General features: G+C 52.9%; 4 protein-coding genes across 9 annotated transcripts in view; 3 read left to right on the top strand and 1 right to left on the bottom strand.

Annotated features, from left to right (window-relative positions):
• Positions 1–1,220: 1,220 nt before the first annotated feature.
• On the bottom strand, positions 1,221–5,755 carry S100A1 (S100 calcium binding protein A1). 2 transcript variants are annotated; one of them, XM_027095134.1, is made up of 4 exons: positions 5,645–5,755; positions 4,575–4,633; positions 2,485–2,637; positions 1,221–1,528 (listed from the first exon to the last, which is right to left on the bottom strand). In XM_027095134.1, exons 3-4 carry the CDS (start codon positions 2,623–2,625, stop codon positions 1,385–1,387), a joined length of 285 nt encoding a protein of 94 aa, XP_026950935.1. In that variant the 5' UTR covers positions 2,626–2,637; positions 4,575–4,633; positions 5,645–5,755; the 3' UTR covers positions 1,221–1,384. The 2 variants fall into 2 exon arrangements, with proteins under 2 accessions (XP_026950935.1, XP_026950936.1); XM_027095135.1 differs by lacking the exon at positions 5,645–5,755 and having other exon boundaries at positions 4,575–4,706.
• S100A13 (S100 calcium binding protein A13) lies at positions 5,505–13,759 on the top strand. 2 transcript variants are annotated; one of them, XM_027095133.1, is made up of 3 exons: positions 5,505–5,626; positions 6,643–6,836; positions 13,533–13,759. In XM_027095133.1, the coding sequence occupies exons 2-3, from the start codon at positions 6,684–6,686 to the stop codon at positions 13,674–13,676; spliced, it is 297 nt and encodes a 98-aa protein (XP_026950934.1). In that variant the 5' UTR covers positions 5,505–5,626; positions 6,643–6,683; the 3' UTR covers positions 13,677–13,759. The 2 variants fall into 2 exon arrangements, with proteins under 2 accessions (XP_026950934.1, XP_026950933.1); XM_027095132.1 differs by lacking the exon at positions 5,505–5,626 and adding an exon at positions 6,236–6,478.
• A 2,209-nt stretch (positions 13,760–15,968) lies between these two features.
• Positions 15,969–18,093, top strand: S100A14 (S100 calcium binding protein A14). Of its 2 annotated transcripts, XM_027095372.1 has the most exons (4): positions 15,969–15,987; positions 16,382–16,480; positions 16,921–17,067; positions 17,291–18,093. In XM_027095372.1, exons 2-4 carry the CDS (start codon positions 16,451–16,453, stop codon positions 17,426–17,428), a joined length of 315 nt encoding a protein of 104 aa, XP_026951173.1. In that variant the 5' UTR covers positions 15,969–15,987; positions 16,382–16,450; the 3' UTR covers positions 17,429–18,093. The 2 variants fall into 2 exon arrangements, with proteins under 2 accessions (XP_026951173.1, XP_026951172.1); XM_027095371.1 differs by lacking the exon at positions 15,969–15,987 and having other exon boundaries at positions 16,196–16,480.
• Positions 18,094–19,124: 1,031 nt separating this feature from the next.
• The window catches only part of S100A16 (S100 calcium binding protein A16), a 6,028-nt gene continuing 4,952 nt past the window's right edge, over positions 19,125–20,200 (top strand). The window contains exon 1 of one of the 3 annotated variants that reach the window (XM_027095375.1): positions 19,125–19,280. The gene's annotated coding sequence lies outside the window, so the exon portion shown is untranslated. Of the gene's footprint in view, positions 19,285–20,200 lie in introns of all 3 variants that reach the window. The other 2 variants (XM_027095373.1, XM_027095374.1) reach the window with 2 other exon arrangements.

Here is a 20,200-nt window from a genome sequence, read left to right as displayed (position 1 = left end):
TCCTGGCACATCCCTCTGCCCCTCAAGCTAAGGCAGACGGACTACAATTCTTTATGCGGATGTTCCTTGGTCTCTCTCTCCCCCTTTGTTCTCAAAAAATTAATTAAATTTATTATTTATTTTTGGCTGCGTTGGGTCTTTGTTGCTGTGCGTGGGCTTTCTCTAGCTGTGTCGAATGGAGGCTACTCTTCCTTGCGGTGCGTGGGCTTCTCGTTTTAGAGCACGGGCTCTAGGCACGCGGGCTTCAGTAGTTGTGGCACGCAGGCTCAATAGTTGTGGCACACAGGCTTAGTTGCTCCACAGCATGTGGGATCTTCCCAGACCAGGGATGGAACCCATGTCCCCTGCATTGGCAGGTGGATTCTTAACCACTGCGCCACCAGGGAAGTCCCTCCTCAGTCTCTCTTGTGGACCACTGGGCCCAGGTAATTTGCACTGGCTCTCCCCTCATAATTTGCCTTGGCCCCGGTCAGAGAGTTGCAGATTGCTGCAAACGCCCCAGCCAAGGCCTGGGGGCCAGTGCTGGGAGCACACCTCTGCTAGATCCTGCACCACTCATCACCACCCGTCCATATTTTCCTCTTCACTTCCCTCCCCAACTTGGCCTGAACATCGTTAAATAGTTATTTGGGGGGGACCTTTGCGTCCCCGCTCCCCCTTCTGTGTCCTCTCTCGCCATCTGCCATCCATGTGGATTTTGATGTAGACCTATGCGGGATTTTCATTATGGCTGGACACACAATAAAAGGCTCGCATGTTTGAAGAATGAGTGTATGAACACGTCTTCAACACCCCCCCCACCCCAATCACGTGCATCAGATCCTTTCATTTTCCTTCCTAGCATGTATGTGTGTATGTTTTGGCATCCTTACTGGACTTTACCTATGTGATGTTGAGAGTCGTGTTTGTTTTGCTCACTGCTGTGTCCCCAGTTCCCATAGGATGTCTAGCGCATGGTAGGTCTTCAGTAAATATTCTTTGAAGGTTGAAGGGAAATTCTTCTGGCTTTATATCTGAGAAGCTGATGTCTCCTCCACTTCCAGCTGGGACATTGAACCCCAATGTTCCTGGGCCTTGAGCATTCCTTAAGTAGGAAGATGTAATGGCCCCTTGACCTCTCTCAAAATAAGATCCCTCCCCAAATAAGGCAAGTTGGGAGTGAGCAGCCTTCACTTCCCCACCCACTTCCATACCCCAAAGGAGACAGACAGCAGCTGGCGGCTTGTGAGAGAGGAGCCTTTAATGAAAGATGAGTTGCAGGCCTGGCCCACTACTCTTGCGCCCTTGTTGGTGGGGAGGGAAAAGTGGGGTGAGGGGGAAGCAGGGTGAAGGGGCAGGTATGGCAGGGTGGAGGCGAAGGGCGCTGCCCACTGGGGCCGTCTGCTCAACTGTTCTCCCAGAAGAAGTTGTTACAGGCCACTGTGAGGGCAGCCACCAGCACCACATACTCCTGGAAGTCCACCTCTCCATCTCCATTCTCATCTAACTCCTTCATCACCTTGTCCACAGCATCCGCATCCTTCTGGGCCTGTGGAGGGAGGAGACGGAGAGGTAGGCGTATAGGGAAATGAACAGCACTGAGTCAGGGGCATGGGGGCTGGTTGATTGGGGAGAAGGAGGCAGAGATGAGCAAGAGAGAGAACTACTTCTAATTATGGGACTCTCGCTGCTGTCCTCAAAACTAACAAAATACTTATGGCTTCCTGTTGCCTACAGAATCAGCTCCTTAACAAGGCAGAATAATAAAAACAATTACCATATGTTGAGTGCCTACAATGTGAGAAGCACTACACTAGGAGCTTTATAAGCACTGTCTCATTTAATTCTAGCACAAATAGTATGAAGTAGCTTTCATTAGTCCCATTCCAGAGAAGAAACAAATTGACAGTCGACGGTTAAGGAACATGCCCAAAGTCACACAGCTATTAAGTGGCAGCACCAGAATTTGAACCCAGGTCTCATAAAATCTCAAAGCTGGTACACTTTCTACTGGCTTCTCTTTTGCATCCTTCAGTCCAGTCAAAACTACCGAGCACGCTCCATCTGCTTTCTCACACGCTCTTGTTCAGATACTATACCTCCTCCTAAAATGTCTACGTTTACCCTAATGATCTTCCAGGGGCCTGAGTGCCACCTCTTTGGAGAAGCCGTCCACTTCAGTCAGGTTAATATTCTCCCATAATCCTTTCTGGCACCTCTGTTAAGGCCCCGGGTGCTTCCTGGTGTTCAAGGTTTACTTTCAAGTGTCAGTCCTTCCCTGCTAGACGGTGTGTTTTGTTATTGATGCATCTACACAAGGCCTAGCCCTTAGCAGGTGACAGTAAATCAGGGCATTTTGACTTGAACCCAGAAGAGCAGGGGAGCCTGGGAGAGGAAGGAGATGGTTGGGCTGAGCTGGGGTGGGATGGGGAGGTGGCAGGGAGGGGCCCACTCTGTTCCCCCACCCCTCGCCCACTCCACCCTGTACCCCCACCCTGTGCTCACGTCCAGGAAGCCGGAGAGCTCCGTCTGCAGCAGCTCTTTCAGCTCCTTCTTGCTCAGCTTGTACTTGTCCCCCTCCTTGCCCGAGTGGGCGTGGAACACATTGATGAGAGTCTCCATTGCCGTCTCCAGCTCAGAGCCCATCTTGTAGCTCACCTACCCACGTCCCACCATGGAAGTGAGCTGGGGACCGTGCCTGGGGTAGCTGGGGTTGGGGTAGGGGCCCACAGCTCAAAGAGCCATGAGATCGAAGCCCCCCCACAACTGATCAGACCTAAGTCTAGCCTCATTCTCTGTGCCCTTCAGTCCACACCCCAGCCAGAGGGAATCAGGGCTTTGGGCGTGGAGGTAGAACAGCTGGAGCTGGGCTGGCTCTAGAGGCCTGCAGTGGACTTCGCAGTTGCTCCTGGCTACCTGCACACTGAGGAGGGTGGGGCAGGCAGGTAGGGGTGGTCACAGGACCCGGCCTGGCTTCCTCTGGCTCTATTTTTACCCTGGACTTGCCTGCCCAGCACAGCCAAGATCTGCTGTTGGGGATGGTGGGCTGGGCTCCCCTCTATAGCCTTGACTCTGCTGCCCACCCCGAGCAAGGAGTCAATCTGGTGCCCTTAGTCGGCCTGGTGGATAGGGTGGCAGTCTGAGTGGGTGGCCCAAGGTTCATGGGGACGGGGGCGTCTCACTGCCTCTGAGTTTCTTGTCAGCAGACTGGGGGCCTCTCTTGGTCCTTCTACACTGTTCTCTCCTGAACATGTCACTTTGGCTTCCCTCTGTTACCTCTAGTTTGGTTCGTCTTGCTTCTCTGCAGATTCAGCCCTTCTACTGTGTGGTGGTGGGAAAGGAAAGAGGAATGTCTGAGCCTTTTCCTTGGAGCCAGGGCTCCCAGGGAGGGGGAGAGGACACTTGTGGGATCTTGTCCCTGCCACTCCCACCCCCAGGCCCAACTTCGGTGATGTGGGGACATGGCAGCAGGGAGAATGGGGCTGGTATGTGTTAGGGGAGATAAAGGCTGAGTGCAAGAGGTCCTCTGAATCCAAGGGGCTGGGAGAGAGGAGGGGAAAAATGGAGGGGTCTGTTGAGGAGAGGGGACTGCCAAGCCAGGGGGTCTCTTTCCCTTGGCCTTGGGACGGTTGGCCCCTCCACAGCCTCAGGGGGCAGCTCAGGTGTCTCAGATCAGGTGTCCCCATCCTTCCCCAGACCTGAGGGGCTGGACAATGGGCCCTGATCGGATGACATCCTAGCTCTTCAATGGGGCCCTTGTGAATGTCACCTGAACTCCGGACGTGAGAAGCGGTTGTCACAGAGACACGGGGGAGATGGAACCCAAGCCGGGGCTGATGGAGGGGATAAGCTGGGGGGTGGGTGGGGGGCGGAGGGAGGGGTGCTGGTGGCTCAGTTATCAGCCCCATCCAGGAGAGGCACATAGAGGTTTCCCGGAGACCTCAAGCAGCCTGGGATTTTGCGTAGGGGCCATTCTTGGCAGGGAGGGGGCAGACAGAAAAACAAAGGGAAAGAATGAGAGGAAAGAAGAATGGAGAAACTGGGCCAAGAAAGAGGAGGAGGAGAAAGGGGAGGTCACATGAAGGGACAGTGGGAGTGGGTATAGTACCCTAGTGCCCCCTTCCTGGTATCACATGATTCATGCTCTGCCACCCCCGCCCCCCAACTTCCCTGGGACCTGAGCTCTTGGCAAGGCTGGGTGGGGTGGCAGAGAGACCACGGCTGGCGGGGGGTGGGTGGGCAGAAGGAGCTGGTCCATCTGCTTTCTTATTCTTACACCGCTGGAAGCAAGGCGAGAGCTGGGTCTCCTCCCCAGCACCTGGGAGATGGAGGGAGCCTTGCGGGGGCACGTGAGAGCTCTGTGGGAGGAGGGCCTGGTCTCCTGGAAACTCAGTGGCTGCGTTCCCCACTGGCTTCCTTATTCACTGAGCTCCAAGATCTCCCTCTGACCTTCACTTGCCTCCCCTCACCACCTTCCAAACACTGTCTCCCCCAAATCCCGAGCTCCTCCCCAGACTTTTGGAGCCCTGCTGAAGTCCCCTTTCCACCAGGCTGGCCAGGGCAGGGACCCAGGGCAGATGGGGCAGGATACTCACTGTCAGCCTGGGAGCAGGTTCTGGACAGACAGACGAGGCTGCAAATGTGGCTACCGGAGCTGTGTGGGGAGACCTGTCTTCAGTCGTCCTTCCCCCGCCGACACCCCCCACTGGCTCCACCCCTTCACAGACAGACACCCAGTGGGGCAAGGGGCCAGGAGTGGACAGAGGCGCCCTCTGTCTCCTGGGCTGGAACAGGCTGGCCTGTGTCCTCTTCTCCAGCCTCCCCTGCCTCCCCCGACGCTGGGTCCCAAAAGGCAGGGCCCAGGAGGAAGGGAGGTGGGAAAGGTCCTGGGAAGAAGGAACACTCAGAGGCCTTCTCGGCTCCCCCGGCCTCCCGCAGTACTGGGTATGCTGCTAGGCTAGGAAGAGGTACACGCACCTGGCTGAGGGGCTCAGCGAGGGAACTTCTCAGTGAATAATTTAGTCTTGGTAGTCTCCCCGAGGGGTTTCAGCCGGAGACCCCACTGCGGGATTTCAATCCAGGGTCTCCTCTATCGGGGGCTCGGCCTGTGTCCCCCTCTGTTTGTGGGGTCTCAGTCTGGATCCTCTGTAGGGGTCTAGGGCTGCAGGGTCCTTGGTGGGATCCCATTCTGAGGGGCCCTCTTGTGGTGTTTCTTAGATGGGACCTCTCAGTGCCGAGCTCCCTCAGTTGATTCTTTGAATTTACAGTGGCCTCCCCACGCCCCAACATACATACTCCAGATCAGACGGGGCGGGTGTAGTGGGGCAGCAGGCTCCCCGTGTTGGGAGGGATGGGACCCCAGGATGCCTGCTGAGTGGAATCTGGCCAGGCAGCTCCAGGCGGGCCCTCCCCCTCACCAAGTGGAGGCTGCGGTGGGCTGCGTTGGGTGGGGCCAGGGTTCCAGGCCTGATTGCTTGGGGTGGGGAGGGCCGGGCGGGAGGCGTGACTGGGCGCGCTCCTCTCTTCAGAATGCACGACGGAAACTTGACACCTCCGGGCTTGGGAGGGGCTCTTTCCTCCCTCCAGGGAAGCTTATAAACCTCAGCCCTAGGGCTCCTGCCTCGCTGCATCCCATCTCCTTGCCCCGGTGAGTCGCAACCCTTACCCCTGGAGGGTTCCTGGGGAGCCTTTTTCCGCCCTGGCCTCCCAGGTTCCTACGCTGGAGCCGGCTCAGACTGGGATTCAGGAAATGGCTTTGGGAAATCCAGCAGCAGTCCTTGCAGAGGGCAGGGGGTGGGTGGGAAAAGGGAGGATGATTGGGCATGCCCCCTTGCCCCAGCCGTACCCGTCCCCTCCCTCCCCCGCCGACGCCCCTCCACTCCGGGCGCTGTGAGTGAGTGCCAGTACCAAATCCCTCCTGGGCGCGGGCAGTCAGCGGAGCCCCATCCAGGACCTGTTGCTGGGAGACGGGGGCGGGGAGGGCTATGGGGTCCTGGGCTCCGCACTCTGCCCAGCTGCCCCCGAGGGGAGGGGCGAGCGGGACGACAGAGAGGCGGGGTCTGCCCAGACCAAGCCAGCCCTGACCACAGCTGGGCATTTGCCAGACCCCGGCCTCTCTGCTGGGAAGAGCAGCCAGTGTGTGTGTGTGTGTGTGTGTGTGTGTGTGTGTGGCGGGGCGGGTGCAATGCAGGCGGGTGGAGACCCAGGTCCTTGCACAAACAAGCTTTGGAGACAAACAACCCCATGACCCTTTGAGGCCGGTTAAGCTCCAAGAAAGGACCCTTGGGACTGAACCCCACAGAGGGGCCACCAGACTGAGAGGACTCCAAAGAAGGACCCCAGACTGAAAGCCTGCTCCCAGACAGAGGGGTCTCCAGACTGAGGGACCACCACACACGGGTCCCTGAGACACGGACACTTCAAAAGGACCCCCAGACTGTGAGACCTAGAGAGGAAGGGGTTTCTGGAAGTGAACATTTCTTCCCCCACCTACACTGAGGTACCATTGCCTGGTCCCCTGCCCCAAGCTCCATCCCTGCGACCCTGTCCCTTCCCTACTTCCCCTTGAGGCCTCCTCCAGGCAGAGGCTTGAGGCGGCAGCGGCAGCGCCAGGGCAGGGGCGCTCTGGCCTGTCCTGACGCTCTCTTCTTCCCCCTCCTGCAGGTCAGCCCTGTGAGGACATCAGCTCCAGCCCCAGGGTCCTAATGGCAGCCGAACCACTGACTGAGCTGGAGGCGGCCATTGAGACTGTGGTCACCACCTTCTTCACCTTTGCAGGGCAGGAGGGCCGGAAGGGCAGCCTCAGCATCAATGAGTTTAAGGAACTGGTCACTCAGCAGTTGCCTCACCTGCTCAAGGTAGGTGGGGGTCTCTGGGTGTGAGGTTTTGGGAGCCAGTGGCTGTGGGACCCTGTGTATATAAGGAGATATTACTGAGCATGATAAGGTGACCACAGGTGTACTGTGGAGGAGGGTGTGATGACTGCACATGTAAATGGCTCTGGGCGTTCTTGCCTGGTGTGTGTATAGTTAGGTAATATTATGTCTGTGTGAATGCGAGTGTTGTATTGGGCTTTGTGCTCCCATCAGAGGATGCTGTTGGGTTCTCGTGGTGTCTCTCTGTGCCTCTCTGGTCTCATTTCCCCAGCACAGGACTGGACCCAGAGCTGGCTTCCAGGAGATTCATAGGCCATCAGAGCTAGAAGGAGGCCAAGAGAAAACACGGTCCAAATTCCTCACTTCACGTATACAGAAACCGAAACCAGCTATGGGAAAGGGTTTGTCAAAAATCAAAACACAGCCAAATTAATGGAGTCATAGAATCTCAGTATAGGAGGTTCCTGTAAGTGGTCTGTGATTATTCCCCACCCGCTCTGGGAATCCCCTCAATAATGCAACTGACAGGATTATTCTTTCTCTCCTGTTCACAGGATGGAGGAGGGATTTACATTTCATCCGCTCTGGGTTGGCACATCATCCCAGGCTGTTAACAGTTTCTTTTACATCCTTTCTAAAAATTCAAAGGCACATAAAAGTGTGTGAACATGGATTAAAAAAAAAAAACGACACAAACTAGTCTCTGAAATTCATAGTCTATCATTTGCAATATCTCCTACATCCTTAGACTTTTCCCTTCCTCTTCTCACAGGACACTTCAGGCTCTGCCCTGAAAGTACAGCATTCCCTGTAGCCTTGTCAAATAATGACTGGTTTTTCTTCCAAATCCGACTCCCTCTGGGCCTGGAAATGCAGATAGTGACCCCTTTGCTTTTCATTGCAACTTCCAGATCTTCGTTTCTTCTTCTTCTTTTTTTTTTGGCTGCACCCGTGCAGCTTGTGAGATTTTAGTTCCCCGACCAGGGGTTAAAACCCAGGCCCTCAGCAGTGAGAGCGCACAGTCCTAACCACTGGACTGCCAGGGAATTCCCTCTTCTCCTTCCTAAGACACCCGACTCCTTGGAAGCTCGTATGTACCACGTGCCACCCTTCTAATCGCACACCTTCTAGCGCTTCAGCTTCTGGCTTTTACTGTTTTTCTTCTCATCACTGCCACTGTCATTACCTTCAGTATCCACACAGGCAACTTATTCAACACCTGGGCCTTTCAGTTTCTTTTTTTTTTGGCCGCGCTGCGCGGCGTGTGGAATCTTAGTTCCCAGACAAGGGATTGAACCCACGCCCACTGCATTGGGAGCACGGCATCGTAACCACTGGACCACCATGGAAGTCCCTGGGCCTTTCAATTTCTTCAACTCCTTACTTTCAAAGGTTCTGTCTTCCTGCACCTCAGCATCCCTGCCCCTCCACTCTGCTGCCCTGTCCATTCTTTAGGTCTCGTCATTACCAATGCGCCATCTCCAAAATCTCAATTTCAGGCCTCTCTTTCTCCGTCTGCCGCCTCCTGTCATTCCAGTTCTATTCCTCTATCTAGTTCCTCCACTCCATGACTTCCTGACTCCACTGGGAACTTCAGTCTCTTGACCCTATCACTTTTTCATCTTCCATCACTGTCCCTCGAGACCTCATTTCCCTTCTTACTCAGCTGGGTTCTAAGGCTCACCACTGTAATCACTTGCTCAACTCCCTTGATTCTCCTTCTCTCTGTCCTAGTTATTTGGCGAAATCCCAACCCAGGTTAAATCCAACATTTCAGCTTCATTAGCTTGTTGGTGAAACCCACCGTTCTGTGTCTGCGCTTGTACAGCTGAATCTGGCTAGAGAAAAATGCACTGCCATGTTGTTGATTTGTCTCACTTGAAATCTATAACCACAGCCCCCAATAGGACCCTTAGCAATACCTGGAAATTCTTCTACATTTCCCTATTAATTCATTTACCGGATTATTTCACAACTTTTCCTTTCTCCTTAAACTCCAGTACCTCTTTTCATAGTCTCCCTCTCACTGAGAAAAATAAAAGCCATCGGGAAACTTCTGTGTGCTTCCTCCCCAAAACTACCAACCGATCAGCACATTTCCTGCCTTCCTTCCTGTTAACACGAATGATCTGTCTCTGCTGCTAAGGCCAGCCCCTCCACTGCTGCACTAAATCCCATCCCTTCTCACCTACTTAAAGACGTTACTCTTTCAATTCTTCCTCCTTTTTTTCTTAAAATTAATTAATTAATTAAATTTATTTTGGCTGCATTGGGCTTTCTCTAGTTGCGCAGAGCAGGGGCTACTCCTCGTGGCGGTGTGCAGGCATCTCATTGCGGTGGCTTCTCCGTGTTGTGGAGCACGGGCTCTAGGCGCGTGGGCTTCAGTAGTTGTGGCATGCAGGCTCAGCAGTTGTGGCTCGCGGCTCTAGAGCGCAGGCTCAGTAGTTGTGGCGCACGGGCTTAGTTGCTCCGCGGCATGTGGAGTCTTCCCAGCCCAGGGCTCAAACCCGTGTCCCCTGCATTGTCAGGCGGATTCTTAACCACTGAGCCACCAGGGAAGCCCTCAATTCTTCCTCTTCTCTCTTGCATCATCAAAATTTCTGTCTCTACTAGGTTGTTCTGATCAGTTTACAAATATGCTGTACTATCTCCCGTCTTAAAAGAAAACCTCCCTTGACCCTATAATTCCCTCCAGCTATGCCTTACATCTCTGTTCCCCTTTGTAGTAAAACTCCTCAAAAGCAGTGAGAGTTATTTATACTCTCCACTTTATGCTGTCTCTACTTTTCCTCTCCTGGTTCAGAATGCTCATACCCCAGGTATCTGCTAGGCTTATTCCTCGTTTGACAGATTTCTGCTCAGATGGCAAATCCTCAGCATGACCTTCCTTCACCACTGAGTACAGAGATCACCTCCTTGTGTTCTGTTCCTTTACCTTGGGCTATTTTCTTTCAGAACACTTCCTTCACAACTTAACTTCCATTATACAATTTTACGTTACCAAGAAGTAACATAATTTTCTTCCTTTCCATGTAGGAAACATTCTTGTTCTATAAAGGAAAGGAATCTGCTCACTGTTTTATCCCCAGCACTTAGTGTCTGACTCCTAGTTAGGTGCTCAATAAAATACTGAGAGAGGGCTTCCCTGGTCGCGCAGTGGTTGAGAGTCCGCCTGCCAGTGCAGGGGACATGGGTTCGTGCCCCGGTCCGGGAAGATCCCACATGCCGCGGAGTGGCTGGGCCTGTGAGCCATGGCCGCTGAGCCTGCGCGTCCGGAGCCTGTGCTCCACAACGGGAGAGGCCACAACAGTGAGAGGTCCACGTACGGCAAAAAAAAAAAAAAAAAAAAAATACTGAGGGAATAAGTGAGATAGTAAAAAAGTTTAAAAGAAGTAAAAATTGTTGAGTGAGTGAATGAATAAATGCATCTTACCTACGGTTCTACAAATAGCTTTTTAAAAATGTAACAATGCATATAGGCTGTTTTCCCAGTTTAAAAAATGATGTACTGTATTCTAATATGTAGCTTAACACAAATTTATGTAGTCAATCCTCTATTGATGAACATTTCCCTTGTGTTCACTTTTCCCTTTTGCAAACGTTGTTTATATTGATATATCTTTACATACTAAAGGGAAAATGTTTATAGAGTAAATGTCTGGCAGTATAAATATTAGGTCAAAAGGTTTGTTCTTAATTTTTATGGATATTATTAGTTTGCCTCCCAACAAGTTTGCACTTGTTTTCATGGCCAACAGCAATGCATGCGACTGCCTGTTTCCCACATCCTTGCCCCAAATGGGTCTAACTGAGAGTTTATTTTTTAATTTAATTTTTTTGTTTTTATAAATTTATTTATTTATTTTATTTTTGGCTGCATTGGTTCTTCTTGCTGGGCGCAGGCTTTCTCTAGTTGCAGCGAGCAGGGGCTACTCTTTGTTGCGGTGCGCGGGCTTCTCATTGCAGTGGCTTCTCTTGGAGCACGGGCTCTAGGCGCGCGGGCATCAGTAGTTGTGGCCTGTGGGCTCGGTAGTTGTGGCTCGCGGGCTCTAGAGCGCAGGCTCAGTAGTTGTGGCACACGTGGCATGTGGGATCTTCCCTGACCGGGGCTCGAACCCGCGCCCCCTGCATTGGCAGGCGGATTCTTAACCACTGCACCACCAGGGAAACCCTTACTGAGCTTTTAAATTTTGCCAATCTAATATGTGGAAATGGTGTCTTTTTCTGATTTACACTTCTTTAATTCTGAGTGAAATAGAACTTTAAAAAATATTTTGATAGGCATATATATTGCCTTTTCTGTGAACTGCCTGTTTCTTTTATCAAAGTGTTTTTCTTTTCATATTGATTTATTATAGCTCTTTATAAATAAAGAAAATAACCTTTGTCTATTATGTGCATTGCAAACATTTCCCCCTAATTTGCCTTTTCGTCCTTTGAGTTTGTTTTTGGTCTTTTTTGCCATACAGAATATAAAAAATTTTATGTAGTCAAATCTGTCAAACTTTTCCTGAATGGCTTCTGTGTTTTATGCCATGTTTAGAAAGGTCTTCCTCAGTTTAACTTATTAAAAAAACTCCCAGACTTTATTTTATTATTAAAATTTTCTTATTGATGTTAAATACCCCACTTATTATTTATTCAATTCCCATGTATATTTTGGGGCTCTTTATTCTGTTTCATTGATCTGTTTATTATTTAGAAACATTCTCATTTAATTACTGTGGTTTTAAAATATGCTTTGATAACCTGTAGGGTTGGTTCTCCCTCATTATTGTTTTTTTTCAGAATTTTACCAGTAGATCCCACATGTTGATTTTTCAAGAAGAATTTTAGTAACATTTAATCATATTAAAAAGAATCCTGTAAATATTTTAATTGGGATTATATAAAAATGTTATTTTAGGGAAAATTGACATCTTTACACTATTGAATCTTTCTCTGTAAAAAAAAAGTATGTTTTTCTATTTATTCTTGTTTTCTTTCACATCCTTCAGTTCAGTTTTCTTCACAAAAGCTTAATAGAGTCCTACATTTTTTCCTGAGTGCTTTATTTTATTTTTTACTATTTTAAGTGGGATCTTTCATATTATATTTTCAAACTGGTATTTGTTTTTGTGTATTAATATTGTCACCTGATACTTTATCATTTCTAATAGTTTTTTGGGGGAAGAAATACAGATTAGTGGGTAAGAGCATAAGCTCTGAGTCAGACAATCTAGGTTCAAATGCAGGGTCTAGCTTGTCATCCCGGGTTAGTTATTTAATCTTTCTGAGCCTTCATTTCTCATCTGTGAAATGGACTCATAGTAATACTGTTCTTGTTGGATTGGTCTTGCATTTATTCAGTCAGTATTTATTGAGTGCCTACTACGTTCTGTGCTGACACTGTCCTAGGCTTTGGGTTATAGTGGTGAACAAGCCTCCGCTATGTGCCAGACATTCTCCCAGGCACTGGCATTATGGTGGTGAACAAGACGGACAAGGTCCCTGTGCTCAGGAGACTTTCATCCTAGCAGATTATGAAGATTAAATGATGTAAAGCATGTAGGGTGTTCAGCATATGCTCAGAACGGTCAGCACTATTAAGTGCTTACACTGGTTGAAATGTTAACCTTTATCACTCTTTCGTTTTTTTCTAGGTATACAATTATATAATTGCTAATATAAGAGGTGAATTTGCATCTTCTTTCCCAACAATTTTACCTTTTATTTCTTTCTCTTGACTAATTGTATGTTTTCCCCCTCCATCTGTGTGTTACACTGGGCATCGTTGCCTTCCACTGGCAATGCTTATAGTATTTTATAAATAAGCATGATTGTAGCTTTAAAAAACGTCTTGTTTAGCTCTTCTATAAATTAGCTTTGTGCCATCTATAGGTTTGGCAAGCCTTCTCTGCCTTCCTCCAAATGTTGATTCAAATGTTTAGCATGAGCTCCTCCTGAGGCACCCTTGTCTGGTTTGACATGGATCCGTTGTTCTACAGTCAACTTCCTGGTTGTGGTTACTTACCTGGCAACCAATCCTTTGATCACGATGGTCCAACTTAGAATATCCTTAGATTTCACAGGTCTGCTGGGAGAGACTTTGCCAAGGGCCCCCTGGGAAACCACATACCTTGTGTCCTCGCCATTCCTCTGATCTACCAGGCTAGTGACCCAACTGGAAGAATGAGAAGACACTAGGATTATGCAAATGGACAGCCAAGTGCTGTGAACTTCTCCAGCTTTCTGTAAAGGAGGAGTGTGGCCTGAGAAGACTCTGTGGGTGGTCAGAGTGAGTCAATGCCTACAAGGGCTCCCCGAGTGTCTTTGGGCTTATCCCAGGGCTGGCACAGCGGCATGCTGGAGCCCACCCATACCTGCCGTTGAAGGCCCGTTGTGTGCAGCTCTTCCCCTCTCTGCGTTCAGTGACATCATGCTTATGGTACATGATCCGCCATGGTGTGTATATTTAGACCACAGCAAACCCTATAACCAGGCTCCCCACTTCCCTCCTCTGCTTCCCCCTGGAGTTGGGCACCAGGGCGGTGCTGTGTTGGGGCTGCAGCTTCGTCCTGAAGGTTTGGGGCAGATCCTAGTGCTCTCTGAGGGAAGGGAGTGGCGACTGGCGATTCTTCCCTCCCTGTGTCAGAACCCTCGTTTCTAACCCCACTCTTCCCTGTGGTGTCTCCTCAGGATGTGGGCTCCTTAGAGGAGAAGATGAAGAGCTTGGATGTGAATCAGGACTCAGAGCTCAAGTTCAACGAGTACTGGAGACTGATTGGGGAGCTGGCCAAGGAGATCAGGAAGGAGAAGGCCCTGCAGATCCGAAAGAAGTAAAGCCGGCTGGCCGGGATGGGGGTGGGCATGGCAGGGCTGGGCAGTACCCCACTCCCCACAAATAAAGCTTTCTCCTTGAAACAAAGATGTTTCTTACTCACACCCACCCTGATGATTTCTTCTCTTGAGACTAGGGGGTGGGAAAGCTCTGTCCCCACCTGAGGTTGGGTCCAAAAATTACGAGCTCCTTGAGGACCAGGAATGTTATTCATCTTCAGATACTCTGCAGCATCAGATCTTGTACAGGACAGGTGCTCAATAAATACATGGTTGATGAATGAATATCTGAAAGGTAGAGACAGATCTCTGGGGCAGGTGAGGTGACTTATATCCCACCAGGTCTCAGGGGCTTGGTCTTGGTTCCCACTTTCTTATTCCTGGGGTTTGTGTCATTGGATGGTAATGATAGCAGTGAACAGGTGTTGAGGGCTTGCTCTGTGCCAGGAACAGGGCTGAACATTTTCTTGTATTATTTTAGTTAATGCTCACAGCCTGTTGAGGTAGGTACTGTTTTTAAGTCTTGTATTAAAGATGAGGAAACAGATTTTAGAGAGGTTAAGTCACAAAGACAAGAATAGGTAGAACTGGGTTGAAATTCCAGAGCCTCTGTAATGAATCAGGATCCTCTCTGGACGGGTGCTTGGGAACCCTGGACCCTCCTCTCCTCCCTCCTACCATGGCAGGGGTGAAGCAGAAGGATGAACACAGGGTTCTGGTTCGAGGACTGGGGTGAGGGTGGCGGTCGTGCTGCAGGAAGCAGAACTTTAGGGCCCCCAAGTGCTGCTCTCCCCATCCTTCTTGGCTAGAGGGGCATGTGGTTTGAACTGTCTGCCACCAGAGGGAGCAGGGGTGGGGCAGCCCAGCAGGCACTGCCTTCCAAGGACTGTCACTGCCTTACTGTCAGGTGTCCATCATTTGAGGCAGCTATGAGTCCAGAGGAACATTTAGGCTGAGACAATCTCCCCATCACACACCATGAAAGGGTTCTAGATTGAGACCTTCCATCTAAGGGCCCCTGGACTGAGAGACCTCAGAGGGACTGCCAGGCTGGGACTCTGAGGGTCCATTTGAGACATTCCAGAGGGGCTCCCTCACAGTGAGAGACTGAGACATTCCAGAGGGACCCCCAGACTGAGACATTAGAGACCTCCGTCTTGGAGAAACCCTGAAATCGAGATAGCCTCAGAGGGGTCCCCAGATTGAGACACTTACAGACACCCCAGTGGAGGCCAAAAGTACATAGGAGGCCTAGAAGGAGACCCGCGGAGGGGCACTGGGAGGTATGCTTTGATCTCAGAGTTTAGGAAAGGAGTCCAGGAACTCTGGCTCTCAGCACTGCCCCCTTCTTTCCTGACCCACACAGACTCCCCTGCCTTCTCCCTTTCACTTCCCTCAGGTGGGGAAGGCCACTAGGGTTGGGCTGAGTTCCCCCCAGACCTACAGTCCAGGATCCCTGGGATGTTATCCCAGGTGCTGGATTGGGTGGGGCGGGGAGGGCGGTTTGCTGTGGAGTCTCTGGGTTAGGGAAGGCATGGGATTCTGAGGGAGGGAGGAGCAGGTAGCCCAACCAGTTTGGAGAGGTTGTTAGCTGACAGATAACCCATCGGGGCCTCCCATACGTGCATGCTGGCTGCGGGGAGCTGAAAGGACATCAGGACAACACTCAGTCTGCCCCCTTCACCAGGCTACCCTTCTCTGGCTCCTTCCTCCAGACCCAAATTTCTGCCATTAGGACTCGGCAAGGCTGGGCAGGCTTGAGTGTCACTATCTAAATTGGTCTTGAGGGGAGGAATGTGTGTGTGTGACACATTAAAGTACTTCAACCCACGTGTCCCTCATTCCTTCAAGGCCACAGAACCCGCCTTGACCAGCCTCTGCTTCTCCTTCTTTCCTGGTGACTGACTCAGAGGCCCCTCAGAACCCTTTCCTGTCCTACATTTCCTCCAGGCCTTTCCTCCCAGGCTCCACGCCACAGCGTTTCCAAGTCCTCCCCCACCCCCGCCCCACCCCCCACCCCCAGCTTCCCCTCCCTATCTTCCCTGGACTCTGCCTGCTGGTCTGGGGCCAGGGGCATCCCAGACCCAGCTCTCCATGGTTCCCTCCTCGTGGCCCGGGTGCGGGGCGGGCTCTCGGAGCTGCGGCCAATGGAGGTGGGGCCCCTGCTGGGCTGGCTCACAGCCCAGGCAGCTGCAGGAGCAGGGCTGGCTTCGGGTTGAGGCCCAGCCCCCTGCCACCCCTCCCTTCCCCCAGGTATAAGAGCTGAGCTCAGGTGCACTGGCTCTTCCAGTCCTGTCTCAGCGGCTGCCAGCAGGTAAGGAGTCCCAGGGCTTTTCACCCAAAATGGGCTGTCCCTGGTCCAGAGGGCATGCTTAACCTATCCTACCCTAGTCTGCCAGGGGAGGGTCTGGGGGACCAGGCCCTGGAGGCTGGTGTGTATGTGTGTGTGTGTGTATGGAACAGGGGTGGGGGGTTGGAAGGGATGGGAGGAAGGAGGCTAAGGTGAGGCTCAAGGGATTCCCTCTAAATAGGTTGGCTTGGGGGCTGTGACCTTAGCTCCGGGAGCCTGGGCAGGGACGGGGCTTGTGTGGAGTTGGCTCTGACCCCCTGGGTGAGGCACAGAATATCTGGGGTGCAGCCAAAGGGGATAGTTGAGAAAGAAATGCTGAGTTCTGTCCTTAGCTCAGCCTCCCCCCTCCTCTGAGCAGATCATGAGACATCAGCTCCTCTGGGGCCGGCTGTAGGACGACAACACTCTCACCAAAGGACCAAGCACCATGGGACAGTGTGGGTCAGCCAACGTGCAGGTGGGCCCATTCATTCCTGGCCTTTCTGTTCCCACTCTCCCCTCCTTCACCCTGAGCGTCTGTGTCCCTCACTGACTTCTGCCCCCTCACCTTGGCCTTGCTCTGCACTCCAGACGCTGCCTGTGAGACCTGAACCCTCTCTGGTGCCTACATAGGGTGATGTAGATGAGCCCTCCCTGGAAGAGGATGCCTGGGTCTCATGCTGGGACCTGCCCTGCCTGGAGGCTGGGGGGAGGTGGGGAGGAAGCCTTGCCCAACACATGGCTCAGGGCAGAGGACAGTGGGGGCAAAGGGGCTGGATGCTGGGCTTTGGAGCGGGCGAGGGCCCACGTTCCTGCCAGCTGTCTTCTGCCCTGTTGGCTCTGCCGGGCTCCTGGGGAAACAGGGTGTCATAGGATGGGTGGGACCTCTGCAACATGGGCCATGTCCCTTGCCCTCAGGGTGCCCAGGAATTCAGTGACGTGGAGAGGGCCATCGAGACCCTGATCAAGAACTTCCACCAGTATTCGGTGGAGGGTGGGAAGGAGACGCTGACCCCCTCCGAGCTACGGGACCTGGTCACCCAGCAGCTGCCCCACCTCATGCCGGTACTGAGGGAGTGGACCCCGCCCCAGACAGTACCCTGACTTCCCAAGCAAGTACTCCAAGACCCCACCCACACTGCCAAGGCCCCTGGCACTGGCAAACCCCAGCCCTTCCCCTTGTCAGCGCCAGGTAGGCTCAGGACCTGCTTTCTGCCCCTGGGTAGGGCGGAGTGGGAAGATTGGAAAGTGCTGCCTGGCTGAGCTGTGGTGTCTTCCCTCCTTTCAGAACAACTGTGGGCTGGAAGAGAAAATTGCCAACTTGGGCAGCTGTAAAGACTCTAAACTGGAGTTCGGGACTTTCTGGGAGCTGATTGGAGAAGCAGCCAAGAGTGTGAAGCTGGAGAGCCCTGTCCGGGGGAGTTGAAAACCTTCCCCTGGAATTCGGCGGCGGGGGGATATTGGGGAAAGGGGGCCTCCAGAGCCTGGGGGGCCTGGAAATAAAACTCCTCTCTCCACCACCCCCGCACTATTCCCCAGCCCCACCTGTCTCACCTCTCCAACGTTCAGGTTCATTATGGCCCTTCCTGGGACCTCTGTGTACTTCATCCCTGGGAGCTCTGTGGGGCTAATGGGTCCAGGGGTCCCCACCTGGGGGAGGCTCAGGGGGTGGCTGGGGCCAGGGATGTATTGGAGGGCTGCTGGAGGGTTGAGGATGCTGTAAGGGCCAAGTCATTTAGTAGTGGTAGAAGGGCAGAGAGGAGCTGAGCTATGGGAACTGATTTGAAGGGGGTGGAAGGAGGAATGGATATTCGGTACTAAAAAGGGCCTCTACGAACCTACCCCTCCTAATCTCTTCCCCAACCCCAACCGTCTGTCCAGTGCTGTCCCTCCCTGCCCCCAGCTCTGCCCCAGCCTCCTCTCAGGACCCTGTCTCCCTGGCTTAGGGCAGGGGAAGAGACAGAGCAGGTTGGGGGAGAGGCTGAGGAGGGTGAGTTTTGGGAGTGAGAGGACCAGCTGGGTGCTTGGGCATTTACAGAATGATGGTTGTTTTGTATCATTTGATTAATAAAGAAGATGGAAAAAATGAAAGACGTTGTCTTGACTGAACTTCATCCCCACCCCAAGTGTCCGTGGGTGAGGAGGTGTTGGGGTGAATGGCAGAGTCATTGGGTGGCACGGTACCTGTGGGACTGCAGTGGTCGGCAGTGGAGGCAAATAGGGGCCTCACTTTCCCCCGTGGATTTGGGTTGAGGATGGCAAAAGGCCTAAAAGGTGGGAGACCTGGTTCTCTCTGAGGGACAGGCTGTACTTTGCCAGTGACCTGGCCCTCTGACGGGAGAGGAGGGCGTGTGTGCACATGTGGGGAGAAGAATATGAACCCAGGTGAGCCTGGCTGACTGGTAGCAGGGGAAATGTGAGGCCGAGAAACAGGCTGACCAACCTGGGTTTGAATCCCAGCTCTGCCACGTACTATCTTTGGAACTTGGGGCGTATTCTCAGAGTATCAGTTTCCTCATCTGTAAAATGAAGATGGGACACAAGATGTAAAGTACTTAGCAGAGAGCCTGACACAGAGTGAGAGGCCAGTGAGCAGAAGTCACTGGAGTGGGGGTGATGGGTCACTTCTGGCGTCAGCTGTTGCCTCTGGGACATCAAACTGGCCAATTTCCTTGGGTATCTTGGAGAAGGGGTGGAGGGGTGTTTCCAGAGGAATCCTCTGCTGCACACAGAGGTCCTAGGGACGGGTGCACTGGAGGTGGAAGGCAAGGAACCACGCTCTGGGCCCTTTTAACTGTAGCCCACGGAAATCCCAACAGCAAGGAGATTTAAGCGGCCAGCCAGGCTGGCCTGGAATACTAACTGAACTTGTCTGTTAGGGGTCCCTGAAACGGGGCTCCCAGTGACCCAGGTGAGAAGGGCAGGTGACAGTCTTTCCCTTCCTTTCTCAAAGTTGTAAATTCTGTTCAGGCCCTGCAGGGTTAGGAGGGTGGGGTTGGGGGAGCGCCAGCTTGCACCACTCCCTCTGGGGTGGGGGCAGAAGGGTGTTAAAAAAGGTGTGTATCCCTTTAACATGGGCCCAACCCCAGGGCCAAGTCAAGAGGGAGCTCAGACCTTACCTCCCCACTGAGCCAGCTGCGCCAGGCAGGGCCGGGAGGGAGTGGGACAGATTCTGGGAGTGCAGCGGGGAGGAGTCCTGGCTGGCTGAGCTCGTAGCTACTTGGCAGTGCCAGAGCCCAGGTCCCAGAGCCCCGCAGGAGAGGAGGTGGACCAAGAAGGTAGGTGAGCACCCCAGGCCCGTCCTGGGAGGTCTGGGGCTGCCGGAGGGGCCCTGCAGGCTTGGGAGGCCCGGACAAGGGGCAGTGAAGGGGGCCTGAGGAGGGGGGCCTGCAGAGACTGAGCAGGAAGGTTTCGTCAATTGTTAACTTTCCCAAAAGGCCAGTACGGGAATGGGGCGTTCCGGTGGGCTTGGGGGTTGGAGAGGCCTTCAGATGAGTGGATGGGGTGGAAAGACCCCCTCCCCAGCCCAGCAGCTGACCGGGTTCCTCTCCCAGGGCTGGGCCACCGGGCAGAGTGTTCAGAAGCTTTGCTCTCAGCTGCTCCGATTTTCCCCAACAGAAAAAGGGCAGATGTGTTTGGTGGAGGTTGGGGAGTAGCCAGACCCTGGACACAGGCCTCGCTGGGCGCTGTGTCTGGGAGAGGTGATGGGGTCCGGGAGAAGCCAGGGAGGGCCCAGGGAGCCTGAGAGCAGCCCGAGGAGGGGAGGCAGGGGCCTGGGTTGCTTCTCTCGACTCAGGCAGGTGCCGGACACTGGCCCCAAGTGCTCTGGGAGCTGTTTCTTGGGAGGGGCGATGGGGCCCAGGAGGAACCTGGGTGAGGCCCCCCTGGAGCCTGAACTCCAGGAGAGGGGCCCAGAAACTGGGCAGCTTCTCCTCTACCTCAAGACCCAGGCAGGTTCTGACTTGACTTGCTTTGCTTGGTGGAGTCCCCTGCCCTGTAGAGCATTTGCCCTGCCTGGCCCAGGTCGGAGGGAATGAGGGCTGGTGTGCTTGGAGACCCACGACGGAGCCCTGGAGTGCCGGGGAGCAGGAGCTCAGACTTTCCCCGTCGACTAGAAAAGAGCTCCCTGGGTGTTGGTGAGGCCAGGGGCAGGTGTGTGTGTGTGTGTGTGTGTGTGTGTGTGTGTGTGTGTGTGTGT

Source organism: Aethalodelphis obliquidens, unplaced genomic scaffold (assembly GCF_003676395.1).
Source record: "Aethalodelphis obliquidens isolate GAN/ISIS:26980383/991018 unplaced genomic scaffold, ASM367639v1 scaffold90, whole genome shotgun sequence".
In the NCBI taxonomy this organism is placed as follows: domain Eukaryota; kingdom Metazoa; phylum Chordata; class Mammalia; order Artiodactyla; family Delphinidae; genus Aethalodelphis; species Aethalodelphis obliquidens.
This window is presented reverse-complemented; position numbering and strand designations above follow the sequence as displayed.

Bases quoted from the DNA above. Each gene is read 5' to 3' on its own strand.
- S100A1 (XM_027095134.1), bottom strand. From the start codon at position 2,625: ATGGGCTCTGAGCTGGAGACGGCAATGGAGACTCTCATCAATGTGTTC. The intron at 1,529-2,484 runs GTGAGCACAGGG...CTCCCTCCACAG, and splicing joins AGCTCTCCGGCTTCCTGGAC to GCCCAGAAGGATGCGGATGC.
- S100A13 (XM_027095133.1), top strand. From the start codon at position 6,684: ATGGCAGCCGAACCACTGACTGAGCTGGAGGCGGCCATTGAGACTGTG. The intron at 6,837-13,532 runs GTAGGTGGGGGT...GTGTCTCCTCAG, and splicing joins AGTTGCCTCACCTGCTCAAG to GATGTGGGCTCCTTAGAGGA.
- S100A14 (XM_027095372.1), top strand. From the start codon at position 16,451: ATGGGACAGTGTGGGTCAGCCAACGTGCAG. The intron at 16,481-16,920 runs GTGGGCCCATTC...CCTTGCCCTCAG, and splicing joins GTGGGTCAGCCAACGTGCAG to GGTGCCCAGGAATTCAGTGA. The intron at 17,068-17,290 runs GTACTGAGGGAG...CCCTCCTTTCAG, and splicing joins AGCTGCCCCACCTCATGCCG to AACAACTGTGGGCTGGAAGA.